Raw genomic sequence first — 23,862 nt, forward strand, 5'->3', positions numbered from 1 at the left:
TTGATTTTTCCGCTTATACATATCGATGTAATAAGCATACTGAATAACATAAATTGTACTTTTAATTTTAAATTTACTCCCCTTTTAATGTGTAAATCGTTTTTCTACATACAGTGTGCATTTAATGTTTATTTCAATTTTATTTCATTTACGTTCAGTTCAATCTGGCAATCTTATAAAAGTTGGATACCTCCTTCGTAAACACCAAGTTGTATAAGAACGTAAAAATCATAAACTTAAAAAGATAACTATTGCTTCTAAACTATTTCAATGGTTCGTACCTCAATACACCCCTTCCCTTACCATGGTTGAGGTCTTGATTAAAAGGTGTTGTTCTTGTATAAATTACATTTATTTTAAATATATATTTAAGTTTCCCATTACTTTCAATCAAGTTATTTTTCAAAGATCCCCTGAAATTTCAATGACGTATACACGGGAAACAAAGTATTTGCCAGTTGACAAAATTTCATTTACCAATAACTCGGGAACAAATGAATTAATTTGGATCTTTTTGTTGCTATTCTTAGAATAGTTATAACTTGATAACTTGCCAAAATCGATACTTTAATAGGTTAATTTGTTGTTGAGTTATTAGGAAAAGAAATTTTGTCAACTGAAGAATACTTTCTTTCGTGACTGTACTATGGGTTATATTACAACCTGTTGATTTCTCTGGGCACCCATGCTACAAACTACAGACTTAAATATTTGATAAAGCATTTCATTAGTAACTAGTTGCCACAATACTTCAGTTAAGTTGATTTTCAGTTTAACGTCCCTTTCAGCAGCGAGGCTATATGCGACGTGAACCTACTGATTAACGTGGAATCCGAACCACATGAGCACCTGCCGGGAATCGAACCCGGATCTCCCACGCCAAAGACGCGTACGCTAACCGCTTAGCTACGAAGGAGCTTGCCAAAATACTGTCACGAACGTAGTTAATTAAAACTGTAACAGGTATATTAATAACACGAAGACTATTATTAATAATAATAACTAGTAACAAGTAGTTAGTAACGACTATGACTATTGGCTACAGAAAAAACTGAATACGATAAATATATGTGTAAAAATAATATACCCGTACTTCAAATCAGCACAAAGAAAACAAAATTTATGACGTATATAACTAAAACACCATATTATGTTAGTAAATACGAAGTCAATGATGTGGAAATAGACAAAGAAAACAAACATTATGAATGACCTGGTAATCACATTTGACAGGCAGTTAAAATTTTGTAACCATATAAATCCTATCATGCAAAGAGCAAGAAATGACAATAAGCTTTATTTTATTTTATTTTTATTTTCAAATCGATATAATACGCACTTATACAAATTACTTGTAAGACCTAACCTAGAATTGGATTCTGTAATATGGAACAGTATATCTAAAACCAGGCATGTGCAAGTTGGAAGAGAGGGTGGGCCAATCATAAAGCCCTTGGTAGTGTCGGGGGCTGTACGAGAAAATATATAACATTTTCACAAGAATTGAGTAGCCATATTAAAGAAACCTCTTCATTGTACGGTAAAACCACAGGAACAGGCAAAATGCTATAACGGTAACCAAAACATTTATGTACTAAAGAAACGCAGAAAAATCTATTTACTTAGTATTTTAATGGGAAACTTGATCCTTTATGTGTTCAATTAGTCTCTCATTGTACGGTGGTAAATTCAATGTTTCAACGCGAAGGATATTTTTAAGGTGGACATAAGTTATTCAGGAAAAAAATCAATATAGGTTAAGAGGTTACGTAAGAAATGCATTTGCAATAAGGGATCAGGCGGAACAGATGAAAGGTTTCAGTGGACAGCAATCGGCCCGCGGGCCCGCTGTTGCACATGGCTGTCTAAAACTTTGACTAACAGTTTGACAGTTTTCTTGGCACGGTCGCGATATTAGCGCTACAAAAGATTTCTAGGGCTAGTGCTAATTAGGTCTTATGTCGTATACGTATTGTGCCGTTTAGGCCTTGTGCCGCCAAATGAGTTTTAGGTCTTATGCCGTTTAGGCCTTGTGCCGCCTTCCTATGCACGATGCCCTTCCAACCCCACAAAATACACAGCAAAACCTTTCATGCCTTCAGCGTGGAGTTTCCTACAAACTTTGGAGCTTCTCCTCGCTTTGACCATAATCTATTCCGCACATTGTTGTCGTAGGTTATCCACTCTTCATCACTCATGGTCAACCGCTTCAAGAATGGTTCGGCTTCCTCATCCAGTAAAGAATGGTCATTCGGCCTAACTTTTCGATAGAGATACGCAGACGGAATTCCAAGTCAGTAAATATTTGAGTCAGGTAATATGATACCCGAGTGGTTTAGCACTGTTTGGTGGATGAATGTTAGAGACATTAGCGATGTCGTGGCTGCTTATATGCACTTGCTCGATCGCATTTTGGGAGATTCTCAACCACTTTTTCTCTGATTGCTCACCCACTGTAAGGAGCATCTTGGTCATCCAAGTTTTAAGAACGAAAGCAGCAGAACCATCTTCGGTCTATTGCTTTAGATAATGTACTGTGTCCATAGAGAACACAAATTTATTTACGGGCCTGAGCAGAATTTGTGCCTTTATCGAAACCAAATTGTAAAATGTTGATCAGTTTTGCATGTTCACGGCATAATACCTTATATCTGATTACAAGTATTCCAACACGTTTCGCACATCTAGAGTCACATCTCGTTGTCAACTGTCAAATGATATTAGACCTGACCCGCTGCGACTCATATACCATGCGATTTGGGACACGAACGCCATCTCATGCGCAAAATGCTCAATACTTTAGGTAACCTGATATTTTGTTCATTAGATTGATAACAGGTCAGAACACTGATAAATCTTTTTATCAAAAGACATGTAAAAGATTAACATAATTAAGGATACAAATCCTAAGAATAAATAACAAAATATTGGAAATGGGAAATTTATTACAATTCAAAATTATTCGACATTCAACTAAAATAACAACAGGCATAAATGAGGAATGGAACAATAATTGCTAACAGAATAACAGAAAAATATAATAATTTGAATAAAATTGTAACAATTGCATTAAATAAATTTACGAAACAATTAAGAAATAATAATTAAGTCAACAGGAAATATATTTCGATAGTCGAACCAAAGGAAGGAGTAGAAAACCACCTATCAACGGCATCATATCTAGTGCTACTCAGGGGCGGATCCAGGGAGGGGGCGATCGGGGCGATCGCCCCCCCCCAGAAGAGGTAACTTTCTTTTTTTATATATATAAACAAAACCCATTCCAAAGTTTGGAGCCCTTAAAAGTAGCAGTATGACAACCCACCGCCCCCCCAGAATTCGGTCCTGGATCCGCCCCTGGTGCTACTGTCTGCTTTTCTACGCCATCCAATGATATTATACCTTATTTGTATAGTATGTTGTCCAGTTGTATAAATGTTCAGTGTTGTCCTTAGTGTTAGAGAAGAAATACCTCATCTAGTTCTTTTCCATGTGGTAAGGTGCCAAGAACCGACGACACATTGCCACGTTGGATAGCAATAGAGATGCGTTGAATTAGGAAAGATGTTGAACGAATATCTCCAGTAACGATAGAAATGCGTCTGCCTACTTCTCGATGGCAATTGAAGCAAAAATAAATTTATCAAGGAGGTTGTTATATTTCCTTTGCTTTTCTACTTTTCTACGACCAGCAACAGTTCCAGCATGGAAAATTATTATGAAAATGACACAATTTTTAACTTAAAGAAATCCAAAGAATACACTAATGTTTAGTACAAATCGCAAATTGCACAATCTTGTTAATACAATGCAGAATTGAAGTATATAGTGACACAATGCCAAATCCAAATACTTGAGAACCCAAACTTGGCAAAACAATACAGATGATAAAGGTAACAAAACTACAATGCCACTCATAAATGTTTCTTAAAGATCAATCCACTCCGACCTGCAATGGTTATAAGTTATTCACATTACTTAATTATATGTTCAGGTTAAACATTATCCAAACAAATTTTCATCAGGAAATATATTTTAGTCTCCTGCTTACGGATCGATAGTGTAAGATATCACTACTATGAACTGGCGTAAATCTTTCTATATCTAAGTCTAGGTTCCCATTAATCACGTTGGGTTTATGTCCAGCGAAGTGCATATACTCGTATTAATTGGATTCCAGTTGAGGTTTAGTTTCGTCTTAACAGAAGATATTGAATCCAAATATAACACGTGCATCTAAATGAAAATGAAATCTTTAAGTTTTACGTCCCACGTTCTGCCGGCCAGGCAAAAGGTGATGGTGAGAAATGAAAGTAATGGTGGAATGAGAAAGTGGGAGGAAAGGAAGAACCCCGAAGAAACCCACGTAAACGGTATTTGTCTACCACAAAGTTAATTTGGTGCAAGCTCTTACCAAACCAAGGACTCTATGCATCAGAGGTGAACGCTCTACCACTGAACCATCGCGGCCTCTAACATCTACATCAATTCGTATTGCTAAGCTTGCTAAGTTGGAATGAAATACACAAATGCTCAACTAACTTGATTAACTTGCCATCTAGTGGCAACTAGTCAAAAATGTCATTGGGTGAATTTTCACCCATCCAAGGATTCCCGGGTTAAAGGGGATGACGAACCAAAAATGCCCCTTTGAGAAATCCTTTGTGCACGCATTGCACAGTTTTGAAACCTATATTTTTAAATAGAACAGAACAGGCTTTACTTATAAAGTTTTAGACCGCAGTCTCTACGTTGAATAGTTTTGGAAGCTTGTGGAATATAGGCCTCTCAAATTCATCTTCCCACGCTTTCGATATCTTATATCTCCGAAACTAGTTCAAATTATCAGCTGTTCTATTGTGTGTGGGGTTTTTACAGTACTTCCTTGCTCTGAGTGAAGTTTCAGGGTAGATTCCAATATAACCTCATTGTTAGTTTCCTTGTCAGAGTTAAGCAGTCTGCACATTACGGTCTTCCACGAGCCAACCATTACATGCGAGGACGAGTGACTGCCTTTCACTCAAAAGCGCTTCTTGCATCATTTCTCATCTGCTCAGAGGAATTGGGTGAACACGTACTCGCCCAGCGTTGCTTAAAATTAGAGTCTCTACCGACATTGCATAGAACAAAACACAATAATGTGTATGGTGAGATTCAATAATAATAAGAAAAGTAAAAGAGAAATAATTAAAAGATGACCCCCTGGCCCCAATCGACAATAACACAGGTTCCTTTACTCCACCCTCCTATTTCTTCTTTTACCCCTCCTGCTCGCCTGCTTTCCCATTGCCTTTAGAATCACTTATGCCGCGTCGTTTTTTGAAATGAGAATTGATTAAGTCATTTGACGGCATTATTTTATGCTGCAATGTTTATCTGTTTAAACATAATCTGACTTATGCAGAGTCGTTTTGACATATGATTATTCTCATGCTAAAGGCCTGATTACTGAAGGAAACATGTTATGTGAACTCTTTAGTATGGCGCTAATCATGCTTCAAAACGACTCTGCATAAGGCCCATCTGCAGATACGGTAAGCTAAATGTTCAAAATACTGCACAATAAAAACTGAAGATGATGAACCGGAAAAACAAAGTTGCAGACCGTCGCCAATTTGTGTATTTCATTCTACACTTTTTTTTTAAGTGATTCTTCCTCTCTTTAGAAAACGCCTGCCATCACGGACGAAACCTCTAGTATTTCAATTCCTCAGTGTGTTAAATGTTAATACTTTAATTTCCCTTATTTTTGAACTGTTTTTTTTTTGCCATTCTGCTTCCTTTATTTCGTACTGCGCATAAGTTTTTTTTTTTTTTTTAGGTGAATTATGTTAGTAAAGTTGGGGAATAGATGCAAAGGATGCTACGATAAGAATAATGAAACGCTTGTTAAGTGATGTTGTGGCAGTGAGGCAGTGAAGCCATATCTAGCATCTTGGTGCTAGATCTAGCATAATACACAAGCATTTAGCATCTAGCATCTAGCATTTTGACTTTAGCACCCTGGCCAAATCTAGCATAATTTCATTTTACCCTTTGTCAAACAGAAAAAGAACGAAAATTTAGATGGTTCAAAGACCGTCGGGAATTATTCTTTTTAGTTGAAGCGATGGTTGGAGCAATGAAACCAGTCAGTATTTCTGCGGTTGTAATTTTTTGTTGAATTCAGAGCAAACGCAAATGTTCAAAAATAGCAAACGGACTGCAAAACATATTTACTTACCCATAGTTTTATTACTGCCAACTGAAACCTGAATGTATGGTTATCTGGGATGTTTCTGTTCCTTTCAATTTACAACTTGAAAGGGGAGAGATTTGAGCGTCAGGGGACAACTAGTAATACACTAAAAGAAATGCTTCGTCGGAAGCGGCATGTGTATATATATATTTCTTAAAATATTATCCATTCATAAAATATAAATTCGACCATCCTCCCCTATAACGTGCCATTTATCATCATTCCTAACAGCGTCGTATTAAATTTACACATGAATACAGCGTCACATGAATACAGTTAATATACTCCATTAAAATAATGAAAATAAGTGAGGGAGTGTCTTTAAAATTAGTTAGGAAAGATAATTTGAAAATCTGGCATAATTTACAAAAATCTAGCATAATTCAGCCCCGTGTTTGGCATCATCGCGAGTCACGAGTGTGGCAACCCTGCAGTGAGGTATAGTTACTCTGGTCTAAAAGGCAAGAACGCATTTGGCAAATTAAGAATAAAAGATGTCTTTGGTAAGTAATTAGATCAGAATGGCTGGATATTTTTTCCTACTTGCTCTATATAGCCTACTTTATTATGAATATGTCGTCGGTTTTAAGGTAAAATACGTCACTGACATGGGTGATGCATGTAATAATTTACCATTTGTTTTGTCGATAACATATTTTTAGTATGCATATTGCAATGAGAGTATCAGAAAAGGATACACTAAATAAATTATCGTATTCATAACACGTTGAATGTGAACGCCGGTTTGATTTTAAGTTTTTAATTGAATATGGTGTTCATTAGTGATTGACAGACAATATGGAAACTTAACATAATGTGTTTTTCTGGTAAGTATCACTTATTTGAATGGTGTTGTTAACAGACAAGTTGTGCGTTTTGGACTAATGTGAATTTGCGATTGCTCCATAAAAGAAATCATCCTTTGACCGTTACAGTTTCCAGCCATAGACTGATTTGAAACTTTATTCTAATTTACAGTCTTAGCTCAAGTGACTTTTTTTTTGTGGGGCAAAGTCTCAAGAAAAGTATTTTCGAAATATCCCCAAAATTTGATGTAGCTCATATGACTTCGTGCCTGCAGTCAAATCATGGAAAACATGTGCCGTCGTAATAAGTAACATCCATGTTCGCTTAAATAATATTTAGATTGAAAATGGCGGAGGACAAAACACGATTGACGTTTGAATATTTCTTCACAGTGTACTTCTTTCGATGCTAGTCTCATTATAATATCCATGCAAATAACAGCTTTGTCGGGAGAACAAATAATGGATTATTTCGTGTGAGACCCAAGATCAGTTTTTCCTTAAGCCCGAAGATATGTGGCAGGGTGTTCCATGTGCACACATTCCATAGCTCAACATCTCCAGAAATAAATGTCACTTGCAGTACTGTCCTTTTAGAAATGCAGAATTAGGTTCATACGTGTAGCATCTTGCCAGAGGCGCGTGTTTGAAATATTTAAATTCGGGAAAAATATTACATCACTGTTTATTTAAACAGTATTCTTATATATTCTCTGTTCATTCTAACCTAATTAATTTATCGATTTGGTTTTGGTCTTAATATTTCAAGGTCAAAAAGTAAGCTATAATGATACGTAGATAGAATTGTTATTGCCTTGGTCATTTCTTCTAAGAAAGGTGATGAAATTTTTATCCAGGAGAACAAGAAAATAAAATTTAGTTCGAAGAAAGATTCGGATTGAAAATGTGCTGTAGTTTGATAATGTGGTGTGGAATGGCCCACCTATGTTTATTTCCTTTTAAAAGAATTAGTACTGGTAAATTTCCAGAACAAAGCGAAAAGTATTTAAAGCACATCGCTGACATGTGGGTAGATATTTACACAGTATTAGAAGGGCAGTTATTTGGTCTTTTCCTGCTTGCTATCTTTGCGTTAGTGCCTTTTTATGTTGCACGTTTAATGTCCGATAAATATATTTTGGTAGTAAATGGGCTCAAACTTAGATAATAGTTTTGAACTCGATTACAGATACCTATCTTAAAACATTTTTCTTTCAATTACACACAATATATCATGTCTTCCTCGAAGTTAAAAGTTAGAGGCAAACGAACATGATTAATTAAATTGCCAAATTCTTCACTTGCTGTTTTTTTACATTTTCTGGTTATAACTAGTTTAGATCTCATGGATTTGCAGATGTTAGAATATCAAAATAATACACGGAGACTCAACTATAACTCATTTATTCTTCTTTCCATAGAATCCGTAGAGAAAGCTTGCTGGACAGTTACAGAAAAAGAAGTGGAGACGACAATTCAGAAGTGGCTGCGAAGAGCGAAGGAGAGACAGGAGGGAAAAGAACAAAGGTTAGTTCCTATAATTTATTGGGCACGTATATTTTTAAGTAATAAAAGTCTACAAACATTCCAAAGTAGTGAAATGATTTACTGTTGATTTACTGTATTGCGCAGAACATCAGGTAGACGAACAAGATAATGTACAGAATAGAAACTGAAGTTTAGCGTACTCTGACAACAAACTCTACGATACTAAGCAGCTATGTTGTATTGAAGGAATAGTATACTTGCTTACAGTCGCCCGTTCAACTTTATTTAAAAGTATATGTCAGGGTGTTTACTCAGGGTCCAATACTTTTGAAAAAAAAAATGATAGTTTCAGCAAACATCTTGCTATGCATATGTATTCATGTTACATAACGAGTAGATTAATATACGAAACTATAAATAAATGCATAGAAATGTTTAAACTTTAGAAACAGAACTCTAGCGTTCAGCTTTGCGCTGCCACCTTTGCATACATTATTTCGGACAGGTGGGGATATAATAAAGGTATTGGAAATACTCATTTTTGTTTGAAATTGGGTTTAGATTTGTTCGTGATTGCGAATTGAAGTTTTACCGACCGCCATTTTGAGTTTTTTTTACTAGATCATTTTGATTTCCACCCAAATAAAGTGTTGTGAATACCCATGTTGTGCAAAATTTGGTTCCGATATGTTGATAATTATGGGAATTACGAGTTCTTAAAACGTATGGTGTCCACATTCTGGAAAGTCAAGGAAATGGATTTCAGTCAGGGAAACCAGAAGAAACTCTAAAAGTCAGGAAAAATGCTGAAGAGGGCTTTGGATTAGATTTGATCCTATTTTATTACTTTATAATAAATGTAGAAATTTACTATTTTCTTTACATTTGAAGATTATATAAGCAAAGATATACTAATTTTATAAACCTACAATGTACTAATTTGGATATTAGCATCTAAAATTGCCTAGATTTGATTTTAAAATCCTTGATGTTCCTAAATGTCCTAAATGCTTTTGAAATTGAAATTAGTTTTACACACTAAATAATAATCGTAATCTTTAATGGTGAATACGTTTTCCATATCACAATGACAATGCTTCCTCCAAGTGCTATGTTCCTTTGTAATTTGTGGTGGGTGGGGTCGATCAACAGAAGTCAAAATATTTCTTTCTCAGTGTCATTCTGAGAACGTGAAATGATGTCACGCTCTACACTATTTCAAATATAGGATTTTTCAATAAAAATATGTTCCATGTAGTTTTAGAAAAGTAAATAGGCTATGCTATATGCTGTACCAAATTTCAACTAGCATTAACAAGTCCAGATAACGAATATTTTCATTCCCTATAATACTTGTTAGTTTAAAGTTTATTTAAAAATTCTAGAAAGGGAAAGTTTGAAGTGCGCAATAACTTACATAGTGTTAATATAACGCCCTGAAGAAGATTCATCTAAAAATTTTAATTTACACTTTATTAGACTTTAAGATCTGAAGTCTAGAGATTAGACATAAACATTATAATTAGAAAGACTTCATGTGTCCTTTGGAGGTTGATTCCTGTAAGAACACTGAACATATTAGATACAGTGCACCCACATATCATACGCATCAGAGGGTGTCTACTTTTCTTCCTTCCTGGCGGCTTTTTTTTTTTTATTTTACGGTAGAAAACTTCGAATCTCTTCTTGGTTTTATTAATAATTTTCACCTTTTTTCCAACACTTATAATATGTAATTGTATAGTAGGTTGTCACAAGAGAAAAATAATTTTAAGTACATGCATTTCTCAATTGATTTTGATTGTACTGTTTATTTTTTCTTTCCTTTTTTCACTCATCTAGCATAATTTTATAACGTTCCATAATTATTCATGTCAACACATTCTCCGTATTGTACAGAAGAAATAGCTTTTTTTCAAATTTGCTATTTTAAGTGTTTAATCTTTCATAATGCTTAAGCAAACACATTTTACTAATAATACATTTTGGAATTGTAACTTTATATAGCTCTGAGTTTCGTTTGTATAGTTTAAAGCCCAAAGGTCCCAGGCTTGATCGCGGTCCCAGTTACGTAATTTTTACTCTTTAAAGTTAAATATCAAGAACCTTACTTAGCAAGTTCATAATTATATTTTAATTTTGATCGTTTTGGTGCGTATTATACCTAGAATTAATTTTCCCTTTTTCTTAATTACAGAAAAAAGAAAAGTGGAGCGTAGGAAGAAAGAACTTCATGAGGTGTCAGCCAATCATTGGGTCTAATGTAATATAATACTTATATATATATATATATATTTCTATGTCTATGTAAACTAAATAGGTTGAGTATATATTTTTTCTACTAAGTTAAAATATGATTATTTTTTTAGAAGTAATTTGTTTAGTTACAGCATTATGCGTTATAATACCTTTTATAGTCTCCACAATAATTGTTATACAAACCAGGTATAAAAAACTTTTGATATCATTTTTATGCGAAAAAAGGTTTTTACTATCTTATTCAATATATTAAAAAAGAAATATTGTGGACCAGTCTATCTACGAAAGCCTCAATATAAAAAAAAAACACTGTTAAGAACTTCAAGATGTACTTAGAGGTAACCCAATAAAGCAGTGTGGGAATTGAAAAATTTTCCCAGGGGGGATGAATTTCACCCATATGCGCACCCAGTCCTCTCTCTCTCTCTCGCTCATACACACACACACACACACACACACACACACACATATATATATATATATATATATATATATATATATATATATATATATATATATACTAACAAGTACAAAACAGTTAAGATGTGAGATCTTTCATAAATTTTCACTCAAGTAATATTTAGGTTAGCTACGCAAGGTAAGAATTGTTCCCTTTTTTTAATCTTATCTTTATGTCCATTTAAAAATACTCCAGAGGGGGAAAAAGTTATCCCTGCCAGGGATAAAATTTTTCTTCACCAGGGTGGGAAAGATTTTTGTCAGGGGGGAAATCCCTGGCATCCCCCCCGCCAATTCGCACCCTGCAATAAAGTATATTGTTATCTTACTCGTTTCTCCCTGTTACACCTTTCATATTATTTAATGTATATAACTTCAACAATTTAAAACGTCCTCGCCCATTAAGGAACGTCATGGTTTGAGTGAAGTTAATATTCTCCTATGAGCATGATAATATATATATATAAAAAAAAGTTTTTGGGGGTAGTGTTAAAAAGTTTTGCTGAGAAGTGAAGCGTAGCTGTCTTGTCTGTTTTCTGAAACTTTAGACTGAATCGAGGGAGATTTGTACATCAAACTTAGAAATGGGGAAAGTGGGTGGCTGGGAAACGAAGGAGTTTAGATAGGGTTTTCAGCTTGTGATATTTTTCTATGTATTTACAGAGAATGGAAGAGGATGCAGGTTTCAAGCTGTTAAATTAATAAATTGTATTAAGTGAAGCGTATGGGCAGAATACTTTACTTTGTTAATTACATTTTGAGTTCTTACTTTTTGAAGCATTATTATTGTAGTTTTTAACATAGCTGTAATTAATTTCATTGGGCACATCCTATTCACATACTTATTCAGATTTTTTATTAATGACTACACTATGTAGAATAGTTTATATTTTATTTACACGATGTGAAACCCAGCGACTTTCTATTAAAAGAGATGAATTAGTAATGCATGAATACATATATGATACAACCTGTTAGACAAAAATAAAGATTTAATTCATGTAAAATTTAAACTAGATTTGCTATTAATAATGAATCTTCGAATAGTTTGACCTCGAAACCCAATTATTATTTAGGTACACAGAAAAAGAATTTTGACAGGAACAGTACGAAGTCCTAAATGTATTCTTAAAAAATATGACCCTAGTAATGTCTTCTTGTTTTTTGTTTGAAATATATAGAACTTTATAGTATAAATGTTGACGTGTGTATTTATTGACTCATAGTAAAAATTGATGGAAATAGGTTTATTTAGATATCACTTTGGTATGGTAAAAGTGGTGTTACAAATAGATTAGTTCAAGATAGTATGGCTTCCGTAGTGGATTTGAGTAAATAGTTATTCTGTGGCAGTTCTCTAGAACATTCAGTGCAAGTCCATAATTGATTCGTGTAGGGACCAAAATTAATCACAATTTGTACGTTCAGGTTCCAATGATACCCACATATGGACATCCTCCACGTCAATTTGAAGTACATAATTGGTCCCTTTTAGCTCCGAAAATGGACATAATATGTACGTTGTGGACGTTCAGTGGATACATGGCAACTGCCCCAAAGTGACAGTCCTGTGCATATCCTGTGGACGTCGTATGTACTAGAAACGCACGTTCTCTGAACGTCCATTGTACGTAGGTACGTCCTTAATTAGTTCGTTTTGGTCCCAGAAATGGACCTAATATGTACGTTCTGAACGTGCAGTGAAGGCATGGCAATTGTACCACGTATACTGTCCTGTGTACATCCACCAGCCGTCGTATGGACCAAAACCACACGTCCACTGGACATTCCATAAATCCTTGCCCGAACGTTCAATGGACATACATTGGACGTCGATGTGCTGTGTGGGGAAGTGTCACTGTTTCTCTCATCGACCCCGACAACTATGGATTCAACACTAATATTGGTCATTTTCTATCTTTTTTAATTTCTCTCCGTCCTCCCCCCCCCAAGTTGCTTCGTCAAAGTGAATAGCCTAAAGTAATCCTTGCCACAAAACTCACGCATGTTGAAAATTTGATTTAGATTGATCGGCTGGTTCAAGAGTGATGAAGTCACAGTCATTTTTATTTTTATTTTTTATATATATCTCCCCTCCCCCCTATGCTGGCTTATCAAAGTGAAACGATAAAAAACATTCAAAGCCCGACCCTCATATATGTTGAAAATTCGATCGAGATTGTTTGGGTGGTTCAAAAGTTAGTATGCTTTATTACTTTTGATATATACGTCCCCCTCCCTTTTCCCTTGCCAAGGATCTACCGTTAAAGTGAAATTACAAAACTGTTTGCAGATCCAAACTTTATATATCTTGAGAAATTGATTGAGATCAGTCAAATACTTCAAGAGTTATTAAGTTACAAAAATAGTAACTTTTAGTCTTATATAAATTGAGTTTTATATACCTCCGCCTGCTTCTGCTCCCTACGTTGCTCCGTCAAATTTAAATCATAAAATCGATCCCAAGCCTAAACCTCATCTACCAAGATCGATCGAGTGGTTCAGGAGTCATTAAGTTTTATTTATATGTTATACTTCCTCCCCATCCCTCAGTTTTATCACCAAAGAGAATAACCTGAAACCAGCCTAGCCTAGAAACTCATCCATGGTACATATTTGATCGAGATTGGCCGGTTGGTTCAGGAGATTTAGTCACAAACATAGTGTTTTTCAATTTTATATATATAGATATTTCCCCTCCCCTCCTCCGTGATGCGGCACACGGCATCAGAATTGTCACTGTTAATCTCAGCTACTTCTGATGGTATGGGTTCGACACTAATATTAGTCATTTACGATCATTTTTAAATGTTTATTTCCTTCCCTTACGTTTTACACTCCCTTTCCCCAACCATCATGGCTGAACTTGGATTCAAACAGCATCAGAAGTGTCATTATTTTTCTCATCGACCCCGAAAACAATGGATTCAACACTAATATTGGTCATTTTTGAACATTTTTAAATTTCTCTCACCCTTCCCTAGGTTGCTCCGTCAAAGTCAATAGTCTAAAACAATACCTGCCCATAAACTCATGTATATTGAAAACTTGATTTAGATTGGTCGCCTTGTTCAAGAGTGATGAAGTCACAAAAGCAGTCATTTTTATTTTTTTTACATATATTTTGACCCTTCCGCTCCCGTATGTTGGCACGTCAAGGTGAAACAATAAAAAAAAGACCCAAAGCCCGACCCTCATATATATTGAAAATTTGATCGAGATTGGTTGAGTGGTTCAAAAGTTATTACGTTTTATTAGTCTTTATTTATACGTCCCCTCCCCTAGGATGTACCGTTAAAGTGAAATTACAATAATGATTCCAGATCCAAGCCTCATATATCTTGAAAATTTGATTGCGATCGGTCAGATAGTTCAAGAGTTATTAAGTTACAAATAAAGTCACTTCCAGTCTTATATAAATGCTTATATATATATATATATGTATATATATATATATATATATATATATATATATATATATATATATATATATATATATCCCCTCCTCCTCTCCGACGTTGCTTCGTCAAATTTAAATTATAAAAACGATCCCAGGTCTGAGCCTCATCTATTTTGAAAATTTGAGCAAGATCGGTCGAGTGGTTCAGGAGTTATTAATTTTTTATTTATTTTTACACCCCCTCCCTTCCAACAGTTCTAGCATCAAAGTGAATAGCCTAAAACCAGCCCAGCCGTGAAACTCATCCATGTATATATTAGTAGTGTGGAATCTAGATATTTTCCTATGGGGGCACTTTCTACCAGCCCCCCTCTTTTCAACTGAACGGCGGATGCATCGATTTAATTATTAGCAATCCTCTACATTGAGACTTTTCCAAAATAGGCACTACTGGCTTCGATAGAAAAAAAAAGAGTTTGAAGGGCCGGATCGGTGCAGTGAAGAGACGAGTCATCTTTGTTTAGCTACACAACACTAGCCGGCGTGACGGCGACCATGGTCTCGCATCACGTAGTCCATTTAAAAAAAAAACATTGGAGACGTGAGTACGTATTTTGAATTGCAGAGGAAGGTAGGCTGTATGCATTAACATTTCAAATGTATGAGCATACTGGTATTCAAAATTTGAAACACGTTTAGGCCAAATTGAATTTAATAATTGATTGTAATTCCTTTTTAGGAGCTTTTACTTCTTACTTTTATCAGCTTGCCATCCCCTAAACTGCCGCTCGGAGCGTTTGTCCGTTGCCCCTATATCTGGCACTGATTATTGGAGATGACTGTGATCTGGACAGAAGGTCACGGCTTAGTTATAAACAATAATATAGCAAGAAACTATACGTAAATATAGTGAAAATAATAATAACTCGCTGATTGTTCGAGTAGATTTCCCCCCTCAGCTGATCTAATAGTGCTTGTGCCGCACACAGGACACGTACAAAAGAATTGGCAATGCCACTCGCGAGCCCACCTGAAACAAATACGAGCTGAAATTTCTGAGTAATTTTTCCAACCTGCATTCAAAGTTTCTTTATAATGACAAACATTATATTGTATATTTTACGTTGAACTTCGCTTACAATATTTTGTTATTGTCTCCAAGATTTTAAGTTCAATCCTCTTCTTTTCTTTCTCTTCGTTGATAAAATCAAACGACTTTTTACTTATTCGTGGAATGATTTTTTTCATACAGGTACTGAACTTTGAATTTAGCGCTTGAGAGTAGCAGAAACATACGTTCTTAATATTCCTCCGCGAGACCAACTGCCACTAATCACAGAGTTCTGTTGCTCGGTACTAGATGGCAATATAAGATGCAATTACGAAAAACGAGCAATTAACGATTTGAACTTCACTAATTTCACTTAAAAATGTTAACCTATTGCGTTAGTACTTCATCATATGTTTTCCTAAGATAATGTAATTTGTCCTTAGGTTTTTCGTTTCTCTCAATTTCCAAGCAGAAATAGACCAAATGCTTTTGATTTTCACTAGCGCATTTTCCTTTTTATTTTAAATAATATTAAATTTGCGTACCAAATAAATTAATTTTCACTATGATATAGACAAACTAATAATTATAAAAAGAAGTCAGTACAATCATAATCTTGAAATTCCGTCTCGTTTCGGCTCAAAAAGTGGAATAGTTTCCAATATAAATCAATGGAGAACATATTTAAAATGGCAGCGGTATTCAGTCCTCTTAAGTGAAAACTGTCGCCGATCATTAGAAAGTTAATATGGGAGAACTCTGAAATAAAGTAAACAGACACGCGTCATTTTGTAATAAAATTACATGGCGAGTGCATTTTATCTAATCCAAAGCTGTTATCGTCGAATATGCACGATTAAAGGAGCTCTGATTGGGCAAATTAAAAAGACTTCCACCATTTATCCCTCTAGAGGCGAATTTTTCTTCGTCGCCACCGTGGGGAAAAAGGGTTTGTTATTTTCCTGAAAAAAAAAGAAAACCGTATAGGAGGGACACAGACCCATTAAAAGCATTGATCGTGAGATATCAAAAGTGCTAATAACAGTATGTTAGAAGTGTTTGAAGGACATGAAAAATTAGAACGACGCATTGTGTAAAGACAACAAACAAAAAAATAAACGGAAACGTTTGCTTTTATTTTCTGCGGAAAAGCGGTTTTAGAGGCAAAAGCCCCGACCCAAAATTTTGAAAACTGAGGCTCGAAAGGCAAGAAAAGTGCACCGAATTGAATGATATTGTGCACAGATACTGTAGACGTAAAATGAGATACTTAGGTTTTGTATTTTCCTTAAAAAAACTGTTGAGTGAGTCACGGACCTTTCAAACCGTTGATTACGAAACATCAAAAGTGCAAATAAGCATAAGTCAAAAGTCCGTAAAGAATATGGAGAATTGCAACGAAACTTCGTATAGGGTCAATTTCCAAAACAATAAATTAAACGTGTTTTAATATTTGCGGAAAAACAATGTTGGGGCATAGGCCCCATCAGAAAAAAGTAAATATTACCGTAAGTGCACAAGAAGGATTGGACCTAAGTAAATGAAATTGAGTATAGATAAAATATAGTCCCTATGTAAAATAAGGCATTTCGTGTTTGCCAATTGTTCCTATCTGTTTTGCTCAAATTTAGTAGATCAACAGCAAACTGGACATAAATCGACACGTGTTCTTGTTTAAGCGCAAAAACTTTGTAGGGGTTAAAGGTGCCTCTTGAAATACAATAAAATACGCTATACTGTTTGTGCTTGTAGTCGACCTGCCAAATATGAAAAAAAAAATCGCATGGAGACAAGACACTTGTGAAACACAAAAGGCCATATTTTACATAACCTATATCTACATACAACTTCATTCGCTTCGATCCACACTTCCCGCCACTCAACGCCTCGGTCCATTCAACAGTTTTTTTTTCTTTCATGAAAATACGAAACACGTATTTCCTCATCTTAACTCTACAATAGTTGTGCACATTTCATTCACTTCAGCCCATTTTTTCTTGCCTTTAGGGTCAAATTCCAAAATTTTGGACGGAGACTCTTCCCCATAGAACCCGCTTTCCCCGAAAATTTAAAAAAACTTATTTCTTTATTTTTGGCCTCTTGTGCATACGAAAAGTTTCGCTGCAATTTTTCATGTCCTTTACACACATATGACATACTGTTACCAGCACTTTTGATGTTTGTGATCTAATGTTTGGAGAGGCCCGTGCCCCACCCAACCGCTTTTTCCATTAAAATACGAAACCTGTATTCCCTCATTTTACATCTGCAATATCTGTGCACAATTTCACTCACCTCGGTTCAGTTATTCTTGCCTTTCGGGTGTCAACTTTCAAAATTTTAGGTGGGGCTCTTATATTAAACCTTTAAATTATATACCTGTTTTTCTTTTTTATGAAATTCTTCTTTGGGGGCGAAAGAGAAAAGTGGTTGCCTCTAAAATCTGTTTCTTGCTATTCATCTTGTTTGATCTGCTTATGTTAGAACATTTTATCACTTTTGATGTCATGCAACTCCGTCACAATAATAAAATTTTCATTCATAACAATTTGTTTTATTCGTATTTGCATTTTCCCACACTGATATATTTGCTACAAAATTGAGGTTTGGTTCAACTCCTTTCGAATTCGAAACCAACCCAACCGTCGAGCTTTTTGGGTTGCCTGCTATTGCAGGAAAAGAATAATTGCAGGTGGTAATGCACTTTTGGAGTCGTGTATACATAATAGCTGAAAACCACTGAAGAGCTTATTATTTGCGGGGGGGGGGGAGTTCAGAGACTGATCCTTCGCCAATTACATTCTGGAAAAAATATCTTCTTATGTTGTATTATAGAGAATTATACACGAAAATGTTCAAAAACCGAGATTTTATATAAACAATTTCCTGCGGGAAAGATCCCTGACCCCCCACTCGACTAATGTGTATTCCAAATTCCCGGAAGATTCGCCCACACAGCAGACAAACCTATGCTCAAACCACGGCATTTGTATAAATTAAGACAAGAAGACACACACATTCATTCGAAAGAAACAATTGAATGTGACACATCCTAACTATAAATAAAACTACATGAACTGACATAAATTAAAGAAGTACTTCCGGTTGACGTGGAAAGTTGAAATTTGGCATCATTGTAGCTTTCTGGGACTAACCGACAGGAAATTTGCCAAACGTTAATATTTTTAATTTTTAGGGTGTCTAAAGGGGGATGTAGAATTTTTCCGTGTCATTTAAATGAGTCTTTTTTTTTTTTTACCTATAATCGCATGTTTCAGGCACTTGGAATTAGAATATAAACTTGAAATTCGGTACGTTTGTTCGTTTTCCTTAGCATTACCTGACAGATCACCAAAAATAAAATTTTCCAACTTTGGAGTGATTTAATGGGGAGCTGAAAAATCTTTCCCATGTTATTTATATGGAACACCTTTTACATCCCAAAATTATTGGGCACTTCCTGTAGGGCTACAATGATTAAATTTGACATGATTGTAGCTTTTGGACAGAAAAATTGCCAAAAGTGAATATTTTTAATTTTTAGGGGGTCTAAAGAGAATATGAAAAATAGCACCATGTTATTTAAATGGGACATTTTGGACATATAACCTCATATTTTAGGTACTTGGAATTGGAATACAAACTTGAAATGCTGTATGCTTGCATGTTTTCGTTAGCGTTACCTAAGTAAATCAGGGGCCGCGGTGGCTCAGTGGTAGAGCGTTCACCTCTGGTGCTTGGGGTCCCGGGTTCGATCCCAGCCCCCACCAAGTGAACTTTGTGGTGGACAAATACCGTGTGCGTGGGTTTTCTCGGGGTTCTCCCGTTTCCTCCCACTTCCTTCATTCCACCATTTCATTCATTACTCATCATTACCGTCTCCTTTAGCCTAACCGGCATAAGTGTGGGACGTAAAACTCAAAGATTTCATTTTCTAAGTAAATCAGTAAAAATAAAAATGTTCAACTTTAGAGTGGTTTGATGGGGAACTAAAAAATATTTCCCATGTTATTTATACGGGACGTTTTCTACACCCCAAAATGTTTAGGCACTTGCGGCAGGATTAGAATGATGGAATTTGGCATGGTTGTAGCCTTCGGGGACGAACAGACATGAAAAGTGGAAGAGTGAATATTTTTATTTTTTAAGTGATTCAAAAGTAGATGAAGAAATTTCCACGTTATTTAAATTTTCGTTTTCTTTGGATACAAAATATTGTCTTTTAGATAAATGAAATAGGAAAAGAAACTAGAAGTTCGATAGAATCGTGGATTTGAAAGGTGCGAGGCCATAGGCCGAGCGGGAGTGTGGGGGCGAAGCCGCCAGCTGGGCACATTCAGGGACTATGAAAATGAAATGCACAAAATTCACTGTTGATGCAAAGGCTGATACACAAGACGTGCGAGGCTGCAGGCCGGGCAAAACGGGGTCTGGGAGTCGAGCCCCCAGCTAGTAAAAGGCTAGTCAAAATATACAACTAGTTGAACTTCTTTGAAGACATCTCTTTTAAAAACAAAAGGTAGGAAAAATATAACAAAAATGTTGGTGTTATCAACTTAGGAATTACTTTTACATAAACAAAATCTCTTTACGTGCAACGCTGTTCGTCAATTACTATGTATAAAAATGGATTTATTAAAGATACTTAGCATCTACTCTCCAGTGACGGTATGCGTTGCTCACTGAAATACCAGAGGCGGTATACCTTCATCACTGAAAAACCAGAGGCGGTATGGCATACCACCGCATACCGTCTCACTTCGACCACTGTCTAAGGATATGCAATAATGTAAATTAGTAAATTGTTTCAGAAACTTTTGCGGTTAAATTCATTTTAAGTATTATGTTCTTTTACTGTATTTCTTAAACACGATGGTAAACAGTTTCTATTTTTTTTATATCTGTTTAAATTTTTTTATTCAACACACAATTAAATATTCTGGAAATAATTCTAAAATATTGTATGAAAATATTTCATTTAAGTTACAATAGAAGGTAGCAAAAACATTTCCATACAAAATGAATAGGCGTTTTAAAATATTTTTATATTACGAACAAATTTATTTTTAAAATATTCGAAACATTTTAAAAATTATGTTTCTTATGTTTTCTCGTAACATTAGAAAAGACTAATATAACATGTTGGAAAACGTTTTTAAAATATATGAAATACATTTCTTATTCTGCTTTTTATCATGTACGTAAGACATTTTTAGTATTACTTCGAAAACATTATCTCTCTCAACATTGATAACATATTACACTACATTTAACACAATAGGCCCTATGCAGAGGCGTTTTGAAGTATGATTAGCGTCATACTAAAGGCCTACCTACTGCAGGAATCATATGTTAGTCGAACTCTTTAGTATGGCATTAATCACGCGTCAGAACGTCTCAGCATAACGGCCAATATTTCTAGTACAATTTGTGGAAATTTTCCTTACATTATTTTCCTGCTAACATTCTAAAAATATACTTCCTGTACTTCAGAAAATGTTATCCCTACATTTAAAAAAAAATCCGGTAAATATTTGGAATATTTCTCAGATATAACAAGGAATATGTTTTCTCCAGTAACGGAAGAGTATATTCTGAAAACAATGGAAAAACGTTTCTATAATATATCAGAAAATGTTGTTCACTAAAAAACAAAATATTTTCCAAAACACAACAGAAAACCATTTCTATTCATTTTTAACATGTTTTCTTTCTCCTGTTTTAAAGTTCTATATTCAAAATTCGATAAATCTTCTGGAAATAATACTAGAATGTTACGAAAATATTTCTTTTAAGTTATAAGAGAAGATTACTAAACTATTTTCGTAAATATTAAGTAAACCTTTTAAAAACATTTGTAAAAAATATTTCTTATATTACGAAATAATTTATTTAAAAATATTCTAAGCGTTCTTTAAAAATATATATTCAATATGTTTTCTCGTAAAAATAGAAAATATTGCCAATATCGTATTGGAAAACATTTTTTGAATATATGGAATATATTTCGTTCCATTATTTTCCATATCATATATGAAGAACATTTTTAGTATCATTTCAAAAATATTTTCCTTCTCATCAGTGAGAACATATTACATTAAATTCAATACAAAATTTCTAATAAATTTTGTGAATATTTTCCAGGATTTACTTTTCAGCGAGCAATCTCAACATGTACTTTCGGTATTTTCTAAAATGTTTTCCAAACATTTTTTTGGGAAATATTTTCGGGAAATATTCGAAATACATTGGGGAAACCAGCGTGGAAATCTCCAGAGAAGGAAAACATTTTGGAAACCAAGGAAAATATTTTCTTTTGGTTGAGGAAATATTCCTTGCTGTGTGGGATTATATAATAACCTTGCTAATGATATTCGTAACATTGAGACAATGAATGCATTTAAATCAGTTACAAAGAAGTACCTATTGCGCAATTGTTTTTGTTCAGTAGACGAATATCTGTCTGCTAAACGTAGCTTGTAGATTGTATAGTCTAATTTTGTGTCAAATAACATGTCTCATATTCTGTTTCGTTATTGTTTTTTTAGTACGTAATAACTATTTCTTTGTATCTTATTTATTGACGTGTCTGATTCATACGCTCGTCTTCCTTCAAGCTTCATGTATGACTACGGATGAAAATAAAATAAAATGAAATGTGTGTATAGTTTTCATATTTGAGTATATTCATTCACTCACATGCATTCTTCTGCGTACAGATATGTTCAGATTGACAGGCCTAGTTTGTGTTCGGTAGTAGGCCTTCAAGCCATTGTCGGGGCCATGAGTTGAAATCTTCGGTTGTTTATTTTATAGGATACGAATAATGTCAGACTCAACTATCATTGGATACAACTACAGAGCTTACTTTCTTTTGTTGTACAACGATTTTAGAGCAGTATGATCTCCATATTTTCATATCGCCAGCTCGTGTCAATTTTTTTTACTCTGCAATGGGAACTCAAAATTATATTTGATTGCTTTTTTTTAAAAAAACTAAATGTTTTAGTTTCATTTACGTTCTATTTCATCTAGATTTCTACTGGTCAGGGAAGTCACGGAAAACTCAGGAAAAAGGGTGCAAGTCAGGGAAGTTCAGGAAAAAAACTGGAAATAAGGGAAATTTTATAAATTGTGTTTTCTAACATTAATTGTATTACAATTTTAACTTCCATTTTAATGGACGTTGTTCATATTTTTATAGAAACTAAGTGGAATGAACATATAAGCAATTGATTACTGTTTGATTCCATATAATATAATGTTCTCATATATAAATATTCCCCGTTATTTATTCCTTATGTATATGTCAACGTCATCCGACATCGGTCTCGAAAGTCAGGGAATTTCTTGCCAATGGTCACAGAAAGTCAGGGAAATAGAATTCTCCAGATCAGTAGGAACCTTGTTTATAAAAGTTTCATTTCTGATTTTACATCATTAGTTGCCATCAGTTCTTGAATATTTTTATTTTATTGAGTTCCCTTTTGGAGAAGGAGCATATTTGTTCTCCATTTCAGAAGTATATTCCTTCGAATCCAGGCGAGGAGAGATGGATATGTCTTCATGTTACACATTATTTTGTCAGTAAAGAGTTAATTTGGTTCCAAGCTTCTGTTAATGCTCCGATGTAGGTACACTCACTTCACTTCAAGCAGTGATGAAGGATATTTACAGAGGAAAACACAATTATTAGTTATAATAAAGGATACAAAAATGGATTGAGGCCTCCAAATAGGAGTCACATCGGCCTTTTAGGTTAGTCTAGAAAGTGGGAATCAAGTGGCCCTAACCTTAGAAAAGGTATCCTCCAACCATTAACTTCGTTGGAGTTTGTAAATCCAGGCAAGCCGCTTAGAGCACGGTTCCTTCCCATATTCGACCTGGGTATGTAAAATGAAAAGGAGATGTGAAAATGACACTTTTCTGATACTGAACTTGTATTATAAAAAATTAATGGAACAGCCCCTGGGAAACGGATGATAAGTCTGAACCTGCTACCTCTAAAATTCAGTGATAGCGCCAGATTTTGAAAATATAAATTACTTTGAAAGCACACACGATAGATACCTACATTATACGTATAATATACACCACGAAGCCGGAAATCTTAGCTACTGATATACATATAAGTAACCTATACCGAATTCACACAGATAAT

General features: G+C 34.7%; 1 protein-coding gene across 1 annotated transcript in view; it reads left to right on the forward strand.

Annotated features, from left to right (window-relative positions):
• Nucleotides 1-23,862, forward strand: part of LOC145680265 (uncharacterized) — a 329,870-nt gene that overhangs the window by 296,338 nt on the left and 9,670 nt on the right. The window contains exons 2-3 of the mRNA XM_081750613.1: nucleotides 8,466-8,571; nucleotides 10,730-10,795. Of these exons, the coding sequence (XP_081606739.1) occupies nucleotides 8,466-8,571; nucleotides 10,730-10,795 (172 nt within the window). The remainder of the gene's footprint in view (nucleotides 1-8,465; nucleotides 8,572-10,729; nucleotides 10,796-23,862) is intronic.

The sequence above is a fragment of the Thermobia domestica genome, chromosome 3 (assembly GCF_964235325.1).
Source record: "Thermobia domestica chromosome 3, izTheDome1.hap1.1, whole genome shotgun sequence".
In the NCBI taxonomy this organism is placed as follows: Eukaryota; Metazoa; Arthropoda; class Insecta; order Zygentoma; family Lepismatidae; genus Thermobia; species Thermobia domestica.